Source organism: Procambarus clarkii, chromosome 5 (genome assembly GCF_040958095.1).
Source record: "Procambarus clarkii isolate CNS0578487 chromosome 5, FALCON_Pclarkii_2.0, whole genome shotgun sequence".
NCBI classification, from domain to species: domain Eukaryota; kingdom Metazoa; phylum Arthropoda; class Malacostraca; order Decapoda; family Cambaridae; genus Procambarus; species Procambarus clarkii.
In genome coordinates this window covers 14332702-14346170 of record NC_091154.1, presented here as the reverse complement: position 1 = coordinate 14346170, position 13469 = coordinate 14332702, and the positions used below count along the sequence as shown (strand labels likewise).

The 13469-nt window shown below is 44.7% G+C and overlaps 1 protein-coding gene across 1 annotated transcript in view; it reads right to left on the bottom strand.

The window, feature by feature from the left end:
• Positions 1–12910, bottom strand: part of LOC138351100 (DNA-binding protein Ets97D-like) — a 151772-nt gene extending 138862 nt beyond the window's left edge. The window contains exon 1 of the mRNA XM_069302731.1: positions 12834–12910. Within this exon, the coding sequence (XP_069158832.1) occupies positions 12834–12910 (77 nt within the window). The remainder of the gene's footprint in view (positions 1–12833) is intronic.
• Positions 12911–13469: the final 559 nt, after the last annotated feature.

Sequence of the window (13469 nt, the reverse complement as noted above, 5' to 3'; positions counted from 1 at the left end):
CTGCACATTCTCTCATGTGTATTATACATATATAAAACGCTAAACTATAATGCCAATCCTGATCTCAAAAGCTTCATAGAAGGTTGTAACAGAACCCATGAGCACCACACCAGAAATAAACACAGTTTTGATATTCCTAGAGTACGACTTAATCAAACTAGAAATGCTCTACAAATCAAGGGGCCCAGAATGTGGAATGACCTTCCCAACCATGTTAAAGACTGTACCTCTCTCAACCAGTTTAAGTTAAAAACGAAGCTATACCTAATAAATTCCCTGTAACCTACCTTACCCTTCTATTGTCAACCAATGTCTGTTTTTTTTTAAAGAGCGCTGTTTGTCGACATAATTGTATTTGTGCTGCTTTTTCATCTGTTTTCATTTCTTGTTTTCATTCTACTCATTATGCTCAATTAGTATTAAGCTTGTCATTTAAGTTTATCATGCCCGAAACGCTTTGCGTAATAGTGGCTTAAGGCATTGTATGTACTAGCTCTACCTGTAAGTCAACCAATCTTTGTAAAAATTTATTTTATGTATGTACCTTACCTAAATAAACATTTTATTTTATTTTATTTATTTATTTTATGGAGGGAGGAGTAATGCTGTGGGAGGGGAGGGTTGTGGCATCGTCTTCTGACTCTGTGTGGCCACCTTTTATTGACTGCACTCACCATACCAGCTTAGTGATTCGCTATAGTGAACACAAATGTAGATACTTATATATAACGTGTGTATAGAGGGTATAAACAGCAAGAGGAGTAGGTTGGGAGCCGCCATTTTGGTGAGGGAGGTGGAGTCGTCTGCACGACTTATGTTGTTTACTGGTGGCCACTATGGTCTTTGGGCACCATACCAGTTTACTTATACAAGTATGGTGAATAAAACTGGTAGATACTTATATATAATGTGTGTATATAGCGTAATAACACCACAAACAGTATTGTTGGAGGAGAAATATTAGTGCGTCTGGCCTTGAGGGCAGTCGCCATCAGCTGACTGTGTGAGTAGCTACGTCTTTGTGCCTTTACTCACCATACAAGCTTAGGTGTACAGTTATGGTGAACAAAACATGTAAATACTTATAACGTCTGTATATAAAAGCAAAAACAGTATGGTGGGTGGAGAATGTGGGTGAGTCAGGTGACTTGAGGGAGGGAGGAAGTAGCAGCTAGTGGAGGGCTGCCACTGCCACTCAGCATGCCAACTTAGTGGTTCGTTAAGGTGAACACGAATGTAGATACTTATATATAACGTCTGTATACAGTATATTGAATAAAAGCAAAAACAGTATGGTGGGAAGAGAATGTGAGCGAGTGAGGTGTTGAGGGAGTGAGTGGCTGGCTGGTGTGTGGCGGTCACTCCTCGTCACTTTTTGACTCATAATACCAACTTAGTGGTTCGTTATGGTGAACAAAACATGCAGATACTTATATATAACCTGTGTATATAGTGTAATAACTGACAAAGTATTTGTTCACTGTTTGATGAACATAATTAAATCAACAATATGCACACCATATTTTTGACTACAGCGATGATTCACTCACTTTATTATACTGTATAAATATATCACACTGCACACCGCAAAATATTTTTTTTTTTTGTATGTGCCTGTGGGTGTCAAATGGTATATAGCCATGTGCCATTTAAGGGTTAAGCTCTGCAACTGGAAACTTCATTGACAACTCACATAGAGGAGGTTAATAAAGAACTAGAAAAGTATAAAGAAGAAATATACGAGACATATGTCCAAGTTGTAAAAGAGAGAGATGATTAAGGAAGTGTGTTTGGAAGTCAAAACCAGAAATGACAAACAAGAAGCGGATCTTAGGCAAGCAATTGGGAAAGAACTGAAACCAACTGTAAACTGGTACAAAACACTGTAGATAGAAGTCCATAATAATTTTTGGATGTGTAGAAAAGGAAATTCCATCTAGGGTGGACCGAGCAGCAGAAGAGATGAAAATCATAGAAAAAAATAGTAAGAATAGGCAAAGGCCTAAATTCAAAGGAGCATGTCAGTGATTTTAGGAGGATAGGAAAATATGAGAAAGACAAGAACCGCCCCTTAACCCTTAACATGCTCGGGGTCTAATATCCTGTCATCCCCACAGGCGCATGTCATTTTGAAAAAAAAAAAAAAAATGTAATCTGTTAAGTTCACTGATCACGGGAAAAATAAAAAAAAATTCTATTGTACTTACTTTTGTTGCAATAGAGCCGGAAAGATCAGCGATGACGTCACAATCTGCATGTTCGCTCATGCAGTACACGCCCGGGAGGTGTTGCGCGCGGTCCTCAAACAGCCAGAGTTGCCACAAATATATTTTCGCGCTATTTATTTACAGTGTCTAGGCACATTTTATCAATTTTTTTTCACTAATTGTGTTTCATATAATGTTTGAACATATTTTGTATCAATAATTGTTGCATATTTGAGTATACACAGGCGCACACATATGTTTTCAATTACGGCAATATAATATGTCATTACAGTCTATTATATTGTATGTTCTGCTTATATTTGTATATATTTACACACACGCACACGCTATTTGCTTATATGTTTACATATTTACACACTCGCACACGCTATACACACTTTGAAGCACACTTAGAAGATTTCTAGACTTTGGTAGTCATTGAAGCACTCGACAGCGCATAATGGGATACCACACGTTTCACACCATGTAATTACCCAAGTGTAATTACCTAAGTGTAGTTACAGGATGAGAGCTATGCTCGTGGTGTCCCGTCTTCCCAGCACTCTTTGTCATATAACACTTTGAAACTACTGACAGTCTTTTGTTTGTTTGCACAAGCTTCCGTTTCTGATCTCTACGTGTCGTTGTTTTACACACCAAGCAATCACGTTGGGCTATTGCACGCTTCCCAGCTGGTGGCAAATACTTGAGTCTGTGTGCTAGGAAGCCTTCAGTGTGAGCGAGGCGTGGAGTACCAGCATGCTGCAACAGTGGGTTTATGATGGGCCGCTGAATCCCTGGGATATCTTTTGCAAACTTTCCTAATAACTGTATTGCAGCATCAAATACAAAGTCACGGAAAGTTGGCTTACGTCCAGTTCTCACAAGGTACATGTTGAAACAGTTCAGCATGCCCATGTCCACAAGATGGAAGAACACTTTTTTCGTCCACCTACATGTTTTCCGCACACACACTGCAGTGCCAATCATCATGTCTGATTTATCAATCAACCGCATGTTGATATTATAGTCTAAAACACAGTCTGGCTTATATAGTGGTGCATTTGTTTTATGGTTCACTTTCCCACTGTTCACCATTGTTCCATCATGAATTGTTGTCAACAAGTTCACCTCTCTTTTGTCTTTCCACCGAACTGACAGAATGTTATCACTTTTCCTTCTCTGACACTCACCAACTGCAATTTCGTTGTCAAACACAGGCATTTCCCTTTGTTGTGGCTTTACTGTACCAACCAATCCGGTTCTATTTTCTAGCAAGAGCCGAGCTAGCAAGGGACTTGTATAGTAATTATCCGTGTATAAAATGTGTCCCTTGTTCATCCACGGAGCCATGATGGTCTTCACTACACTCCCCGAGAATCCATGTTCGTCGTTACCGGGAATGTCTACATCACTAGCCGAGTACAGAATCATGTGTAACACGTATCCTGTCTCACAATCACAAAGAACCAAAAATTTCAGGCCAAATCGGTTTCGTTTTGAGGGAATGTACTGTTTGAATGGAACACGTCCCTTGAAAAGTACGTGAGATTCATCAACCACCAGCTTCTGTGCTGGTACGTAAAAATCTCTGAATTTTCCAATAACATCGTTCATGTAGTGCCTCACTCGCCACAGTTTATCATCATCTGTTCGGTCCTGAACACTTCCAAAATGTAGACACCTGAGGAGTATCTGAAACCTGTCGCGTGACATATATTTCCCGAATAAAGGTGTTGGTATTGTATGGTCCTTGCTCCAATAGTCACTAATTGCATGTTTGTGACAGTACTTCATCAACAAATAGAGTGCCAAAAACACATACATTTCCGCAACTGTGGTATTTTTCCAACGCTGCAGTCGTGAAGATTCTGTGATTTCCCTCTCAATCAGGTAAGCAGCATGCAGGTTCGTTTGGTGTACAATGTATTCCATGAGTGGTTCATCATAGAATGCTGTAAAATATTCCATCTCAGCCATGTCCTCACCTTGATTAGGGAAAAGGTATGTAATCCCTACATCTTTATCGTCAAAGTGAGGAATATTAGGAATAAAATAGTCACCATCACTCCACTCAAGTACACCAGGTGTCCTGCGAGATGCAGAGGAAAGACGGCGAGGAAGCGATGCATACCGGCGACCAGGAGCTGAATACCGTCTGCGAGAAGCACGGCGGCTACGTGCACGTGAGGTGGGTGCACGTGAGGTGGGTGCACCTGAGGTGGGTGCACCTGAGGTGGGTGCACCTGAGATGGGTGCACCTGAGGTGGGTGCACCTGAGGTGGGTGCACGTGAGGTGGGTGCACGTGAGGTGGGTACACGTGAGGTGGATGCACGTGAACACGAGGGTCTTGGTCCCTCATGTGGTGCCATGCGGTGGCGCTTGGCCGGGCGAGATGCTGCTGACGCGACAATTTCTCGCCCAGTTACACCACTGGTACCAGCCACAGGCTCAATAAAACTATGATCTGAGTCACTAAACCCAGAAAAGGAGTCACCTCCCTCTGACTCGTCACCCTCAAACAGAAAATATCCACAGGAACTGTGAGGTCGTGGTAGAATTGGGGTAGAAACTGGCCGAGGAGGCATGGGTGAGCGTAGAGGCCTTGCCATGACACGGCGAGCATTGTCACTCACTGCTGCTGCTACTATCACCCGACAACTGTGTATAATCCTCATCGTTGTCTGAATCATCAAACACAGTTTCTTCACCTTCAGAGAATAATTCGTGGGCTATTTGCTCTGGGGTGAGGGATTGAGTGGTGCTTGCCCGAGAGGCGTTTGACCGTGCGCTCGCCATGGTGACTCTCGCTAAACTGAGGCCTCCCACGCCTTCGGTTCGTGGGAATTTTTTTCAAAATGGCCGCTGTTTACTATAGCCCCTGGGCAGCGTTTGGGAACCCCAGCTACACCGCGGGACATTCAAATCGTGTGCGGTACCCATATACATCATATGACGTGAAGCGCAGTTGACTGGTAAAACGCCTAACACGTCATATGGCGTGATGCGCACTTTAAGGGTTAAGGGTAACGTTTAATGGAGTGAAGTATGACAGAAATGTTTCAGAATACCAGAAAATTGCAATGTGACAAGGATGGCAAACTTTGGTTAATAAGACAAGACCTCTCAAAGGAGGACAGAGAAAAGCTAAAAATGAACCTCATTGACGCAAAATGTCTAAATGGGGATAGAAATGAAGAAGAAAGGAATTCTTTTTTCTTCAAAGTGTCAGACTGGAAAGCTTGTGAAATGGTACATAAAGACAAAGCAACAAAATCATTAAAGGAAGGGGGTGTAAAGAACAATGGGAAGGGGAACATATTTCTGAAAATAGTATATACCAACATAGATGGAGTGAGATAAAAAATATTGGAGTTAAGGATATAATTCGGCTCAAAGTCCCAGATATTGTCGCATTAACAGATGAAACTTGAAGAAAATATTTAAAATGAGGTCGTATTCCCAAGGGGCTACTCAGTTTGGAGACGTGACAAGAAAACTAGAAAGAGGGGATGAGTGGCTGTGCTGGTGAAAGAACACCTGAAGGCAAGAGAATTATTGTTTGAAAAACCCTCGAGATATTGACATAATGGCATTGCAGCTCTGGAATCAAGATGATAAGCTGATAATTTTAAATGCCTACAGCCCACCAGCAAGCAACACACAGACAAAGGAAGAACTGGATGACAAACGTGGGGCCTCATAATGTTCATGAGAGATTATAGCAAGAGCTGACAAAGATAAATCCAGATTGTTGGTACTGGGGAACCTCAACTTTAAGGCAATAGACTGGGAGGCCTACGAGGCAAGAACAGAGGACATTTGGACAGGCAGATTTGCAAACCTCATCTTGGAAACATTCATGTCTCAACACGTCAAGCAGGCCACAAGAATGAGGGAAGGGGATGTTCCGTCAGTGCTGAGATCTAGTATTCACCAGGAAAGAAGAAGAGGTACAGTGGCACCTCGACATACGACTGCCCCTACTTACAATAATTTCGAGTTACGATGTAAATTTCATCAAAAAATGCGACTCGACATCCGATGGTGTCGTCGACTTCCTATATTTGTTGGTACATGTTCGGGTCGACCGAGCGCATGGCTCCCAGTCATGCGGCCGACCTGCCTCAGTTTACTACAGCTGCCCACTTAGTGACGATCGCACCTATAAGAAATTCCGCTTTTGTGGTGATTTTTTGCATTTTGAACATTAAAGTAATTATTATATAACACGCCATGAGTCCCAGGAATTCAGTGGTAAGGCTCAACATATGAAAACCCATATAAGGATGACCATAGAGCAGAAACAAGAGTACAGAATGTCTCTTCCAAAACAATTAAGAAAATGTGTGCAGCATGGGAAGAATTGCGAACTTTGCTGAAACGACTCACCCAAATCAAGCTTCAGTAGGTCGTTGGCTTAACCTATTCAATGACACTGTGATGCATCATTACAGACAAATGTTAAATGAAGGGAAAAACAAATGTCTCTTGACAAATTTGTAGTGAGGACAAACAAGCACTGAACCACAACCAGGTCCTAGTGGTATTCAGGCAAAATGTAGGAGAGAGAGTACCCCAGAGAAAACATCACTGCCTGATGTGATAATGGAAGGGGACTCCCCTTCCAAACAGGAACAACTCTCTTCCTCCCCCTCATCACCATCTTCCATACGCCATCAAGAGCCCTCCATAAAGGAAAGAGATACTTTGGTACTGTATTGTAGTTAGAAAAAAACATTGTATTTAGTATAAAATGTATGTTAATATTTTGGAGGGTGGGGAACGGATTAATTCAATTCCCTTTATTTCTTATGGGAAAAATCACTTCGACTTACGATATTTCGACTTATGATCCGTCTCTGGGAACAGATTAGCATCGTAATTCGAGGCCCCGTTGTATATGACATCCAGTACCTTCCTCCCTTGGGACAGAGTGATCACATCCTCTTGAACATTAAATACGCTATGAGATATAATCTAGTAGAGAATGGGGACAGTGAAACAATTGTTAAACTCGATTTCAAAAATAGGGCGTTATGGGGAACTTAGAATTATTTTTCTCGGGTATACATGGACAGACTTGTTGCTAGGAAAGGAAGTAAATAAGATGTATGCCAAATTTTCCATAATATATGATGAAGTCACACAAACATTCATACCAAAACAGACATGCAGATCTAGGAAACAGGGTTGGTTCAACAGAAATTGCGAGAGGGCCAGAGATCAAAAGACACAAGCATAGAATAATTATAGAAAGAGGCTAAACCCCCAAACATACCAGCAATACAAAGATGCAAGAAACAACTACACGTCAGTAAGGAGAGTGGCAGAGAGGAACTTTGAGAATGGGATAGCAGACAAATGTAAATCAGATCCAGGCCTTTTCTATAAATTCATTAAAAGTAAGCTGCAGGTAAAGGATAATATTCAGAGGTTGAAAATGGGGGACAGATACACGGAAAATGAAAATGAAATGTGCAAACATTAAACGAAAACCGTCAAGTATGTTTGTACAAAATGAGATCTTCAGAGAACCAGACACAATAAGAATTCCAGAGAACAACATAGAGCGTATAGAGGTGTCTTGAGAAGAAGTGGAAAATATGCTAAAGGAGCTAAGTAAGAACAAAGCAGTTGGTCCAGATGGAGATTTACCATGGGTTCTGAGAGAATGTGCACCTGAGCTCAGCATTCCACTTCACCTGATCTTTCAGGCATCCCTGTATACAGGAGTCATAGCAGACATGTGGAAACAAGCTAACATAGTTCCAATCTACAAAAGTGGCAGTAGGGAAGACCCCCTCAATTATAGACCTGTATCATTGACAAGTGTAATAGTGAAAGTATTGGAAAAACTAATCAAAACTAAATGGGTAGAACACCTGGAGAGAAATGATATAATATCAGACAGACAGTATGGTTTTCGATCCGGAAGATCCTGTGTATCGAATTTACTCAGTTTCTATGAACGAGCCACAGAGATATTAAAGGAATGAGATGGTTGGGATGACTGCATCTATCTAGACCTAAAAAAGGCTTTCGACAGAGTTCCACGTAAGAGGTTGTTCTGGAAACTGGAAAAATATTGGAGGGGTGACAGGTAAGCTTCTAACATGGATGAAAATTTTCTGACTGATAGAAATATGAGGGCAGTGATCAGCGGCAATGTAGCGGACTGGAGAAATATCACAAGTGGAGTACCACAGGGTTCAGTTCTTGCACCAGTGATGTTTATTGTCTACATAAATGATCTACCAGTTGGTATACAGAATTATATGAACATGTTTGCTGATGATGCTAAGATAATAGGAAGGATAAGAAACTTAGATGATTGTCATGCCCTTCAAGATGACCTGGACAAAATTAGTATATGGAGTACCACTTGGCAAATGGAATTTAATGTTAATAAATACCATGTTATGGAATGTGGAATAGAACATAGACCCCACACAACCTATATATTATGTGAGAAATCTTTAAAGAATTCTGATAAAGAAGAGATCTAGGGGTAGTTCTAGATAGAAAACTTTCGCCTGAGGACCACATAAAGAACGTTGTGCGAGGAGCCTATGCCACGCTTTCTAACTTCAGAATTGCGATATACTAAGAAATTGTTCACGATTTTTGTTAGGCCAAAGCTAGAATATGCAGCGGTGTTGAGGTGCCCATATCTTAATTAAGAGCAACATCAACAAACTGGAAAAGGTGCAAAGACATGCTACTAAGTAGCTCCCGGAACTGAAGGGCAAGAGCTACAAGGAGAGGTTAGAGGCATTAAATATGCTAAGACTAGAAGACAGAAGAAAAAGAGGCGATATGATGACTACGTACAAAATAGTAACAGGAATTGATAAAATCGACAGGGAAGATTTCCTGATACCTGGAACTTTAAGAACAAGAGATCATAGATTTTAAACTAGCTAAACACAGATGCCGAAGAAATATAAGAACATTCACTTTCGCAAACAGAGTGGTAGACGGTTAGAACAAGTTAGGTGAGAAGGTGGTGGAGGCCAAGACCATCAGTAGTTTTAAAGCATTATATGACAATGAGTGCTGGGAAGACGGGACACCACGAGCGTAGCTCTCATCCTGTAACTACACTTAGGTAATTATAGTATGAAGAGGAACATCTGAACACAAGGAGAGCATGTTCATCCCACACTGCCTTCAGCTGAGAAGCCTCAGTTCAAAGTGCAGGCAAAAATGACCACCTGAATGAGGCAAGCGAAGGGTCTTGTATATTCAAAACTAAGGTGGCCACATCAACATTCCACTTCTGCTGCAGTGTGGTGCTGCAGCAAGGAATCAAACCAGGTTGCAATTTCTCAAAGAAAAGGAGCATGAAGAGCAATGCTCATAGAGGTCAAACTGCTCATCCACCAGAATACGTGTAATATAAAAGTGGCTGAAGCTTTCTACGACTCTAGTGTCTATGAGTGACAAAAATGGGAAACAAAGCATTGTCAGCAAGCCAGGACAAATCAGGAACTTGGTTGTGATTTGTTACAAAGAGAAGTTCGTAGAGCTAAGGTCTTCATCATGTGCATTCGACAGGCATCCTGGACTGAGATTTCCTCCAGTGCAAACACAAGCACTTCATATAACCCTGCAGGAATATTCCCTGTGCTAGAGAAATTTAGAAACCTAGCCTGTAGGAGAAAATATCGAGGAAATAGGATAGAATTAAACCCATGTGTCAGCACTGTGGAGAAATGCCCGACAGACCACTGGAACATTATCTAACACAGTGCAGAGTTACAAGTCCATTAAGATTTCAACTTAGATCCAACAGAGCCGAAGAAGTTGTTTAACACATGGGGCAAAATCTTACTGAAGCAATCATCCAAGTCAATCATCCATAAATACTCATACTCCACGTAAGTAAAACAAAAACAAGCAACACTCAGTGGGCCAGCCAAAGGCTTAGGGCCCAAACAGAATTTCCATTAAAAAAAAAACAGTGTTAAATGTAATGAAACGCCATTTTCTGGTGTGTCCCGGAGGCTCCCCGGAGCTATCCATGGCTGATATGGATACCCTAACTATTTTACATAAGTCAATGTGGGTGGAGTTCTAGGCCTACCAGGGACCACGAGCCAGAACCTGGCCCCCTCAGAGAGGCACGGGGAGCAATGGCCCATAGAAATGCACATGTGATTTGGAGCATTCTATATCTGCCATCGACCGGGACAGGCACCCAGAAAGGTAAGCGCCACAAAACAAACCCCTATTCTGTTTAACAACAAAATCGACAAACAAGTGGGACAGAACTCCCCCAGTTAACGAATTAACAAGCATGACGTCACACGAGCCGCGCCGCATGTCTGCGCAGCTCCCCCCTCCCCGGGAGGGGGGAAGGCGGAGCCCCAGACCCCCGCGCCGGCGATCCCACCCCAGTTCCGAGGCTGGATATCAAAACCGTGAAAAAAATGCTGACCGGAGGGCGGGAGGGTGCCGGGAGCCTCCGGGACTCACCCAGAAAATGGCGTTTCATTACATTCAATGCTGGTTTTCTGGGGGAGCCCTACAGCTCCCCGGAGCTACTTCACCAAAGACTACCTAAGAAACAAGGGGACACACCCGGGAGGCGGTCGGTGAACCACTCCTCAACACGAAGTCGAGACAACAACCCAAGGACCCCTCCGGAAAGCAGCAGGCACATCATTCGCCAGAAAAAAGGGAGAACGGCCGCAGACGAAGAAACCTAAGACCACAACCATATGAGCAAAAAACCACTGCGCCTGAGAAAGAGCATGAAGCTCCGCCGCACGACCCCCAGAGGCCAATGCCAACATAAAGAGAGAGCCGAGGCAAAGCAAACCTGACCCCAAGGAGCCACAACCACCAAGGAGAAGAAAAACAGGAAGAGCACCCCGTCCAAAGACCAGGACGGCACAGGTAGTGCATAAGCAGGCCGGAGGAGAAACAACGCACGAGACAGCCTGCGAAACGGCACAGAAGGAACATCGATACCGAAAGCAAGCGGCAGAAACCAAGGTGCCAGACCCAGGAACGGCCCCAAGCGCCTCTACATCCTCCGCAAGCCAATCCTATGACAGCCCCAGGAGGGAAAAGAAAACGCAGGACCAAAACTAAAATGCCACAAGCGTGCAAGTCCACCGCCACAAGTGCAGCCGACAGGGAAGGAACCCGCTTAAGGAGCCGCCCGGCACCAACATCCCGCAGAAGGGCAGGAACGAAAAGACTCATTAAGAGGAGCAAAATCGCCCCCAGGAAAATGAGTAGCGCCGAGACAGCGCGAAGAGAAGAGATATGCACAAAAGAACAAAAAGGCCAAACACCCAGAAGCCTGCCGGGAAGAGGACCCACAAGCCCTAGAAAGGACCGGAGGGAAGCTCAACCGAATGAACGACAGACATACCAGAAAACGGGAAGGAGCAACACAATGGGAAACGGGAAGGGATCCCATCACAATGGTTGTACTCTTCAAGTCACTTGTGTTGTCCCGTCTTGAGTACTGCTTAGTACTCACTTCCCCCTTCAGAGCAGGAGAGATTGCTGAAATAGAGGGAATACAGAGAACATATACGGCACGCATAGACGCAATAAAGCACCTAAATTATTGGGATTGTCTCAAAGCCCTCCAAATGTACTCACTAGAAAAAAGACGAGAGAGATATCAAATAATATACACCTGGAAGATACTGGAGGGCCAAGTACCAAATCTACACAGTAAAATAAAAACGTACTGGAGTGAACGATATGGAAGAAAATGCAGAATAGAACCAGTGAAGAGCAGAGGTGCCATAGGCACAATCAGAGAACACTGTATAAACATCAGAGGTCCGCGGTTGTTCAACGTCCTCCCAGCAAGCATAAGAAATATTGCCGGAACAACTGTGGACATCTTCAAGAGGAAACTAGATTTATTCCTCCAAGGAGTGCCGGACCAACCGGGCTGTGGTGGGTATGTGGGCCTGCGGGCCGCTCCAAGCAACAGCCTAGTGGACCAAACTCTGACAAGTCATGCCTGGCCTCGGGCCAGGCTTGGGGAGTAGAACAACTCCCAGAACCCTATCAACCAGGTATCAACCAGGACGGTAGAAGAAATGTGTGCAGTGTAACAGGCAATCGAAGGAAACACATTAGGCAGCCCAACTTGGGCTGACCCCATACACAGCCCCAAGAGCAGAGACGAGAGCGCCCATGAAGAACAGAATCCGCTCGACAGGCAAACGACAGGGGAGAGGCGGAACCAAAGAGCCAGAACCCAATACTGCAAGCACAAGGAGGCGAGCACAAAACACTCTCGACACAGGAAAACGTACCACTGAACAGGCACCCCCACCGTTGCACTGCGGAACAAGGTGGAGGCGGGGCCCCGAACTCAAGCAAGGTTAGACAAGCATAGGAGAGGGGCAGGAGGAGTACAGGCAGGAGCCGCCTCGGAAGGGCCAAGAGGCCACCCGCAGACACCCGTGAACCGAGGAAGGAATCAGGTGGAGAGAACAAGAGCTGCCCAGTATGGGTTAATAGCCCTGCAGTAGGCACCTCGGGTGATACGGTCCACGTTCTCAAGTACGCATGTACACCCTCTCCTACTGCCAAAAACAAAAATAGCGTCAGGACAAAGGAGACGCCAAACCGCACCAACTCACCTGCAGAACATAGGCGCTGAAGGGCCATGACACAAGCTTTCGAGTCCGTAGCCGCCGGAGGCGGCCAGGGCGCCCATGCTGGAGAGGAGGGGAGCGGCGAAGGAGGCTCACCACCCCAGAACGCAGGGAAAAATCTCGTGACTTCCCCCACAGCGGCACCCCAAAACACCCCCCAAAGCAACGGGGCATGGATTCGATTAAGAAAAGAGCGAGAGGCGAACACGCAGGAGGTAAGCCGCAAAGGACGACCGCACCACAGGCGTAGAGATGCGGTTAGCCGAAAACCTCCGGAAGACGGAACCGAAGAAACCACAGGGACACGGAACCGAACCCGGGGAGGAGCAGAACCCAAGCCCAAATCGTACGCAGGGGGGGAAAAGAAAACCCCACTCCTCGCAACAGCAAGCCCCGCTCAAAAGGACGGAAATCCAGGTAGGGCGCAATGGAGCCTAAGGCCCCCAAGGCCGCTCCTCCCCAACCCCAGGAGCCTCCACACCAGGCCCCGGGGTCGAGTCGACCTCCAAAGCCCCGGCCCCACAAGAAAAAGCCGGGGCAGCCGAGAGAGCTGGAAGAGAAGGGGCCCACTAGTCAGACCTCGGAGCATCGGCCGGAGGAACAGACTCGAATGCCTCCGCA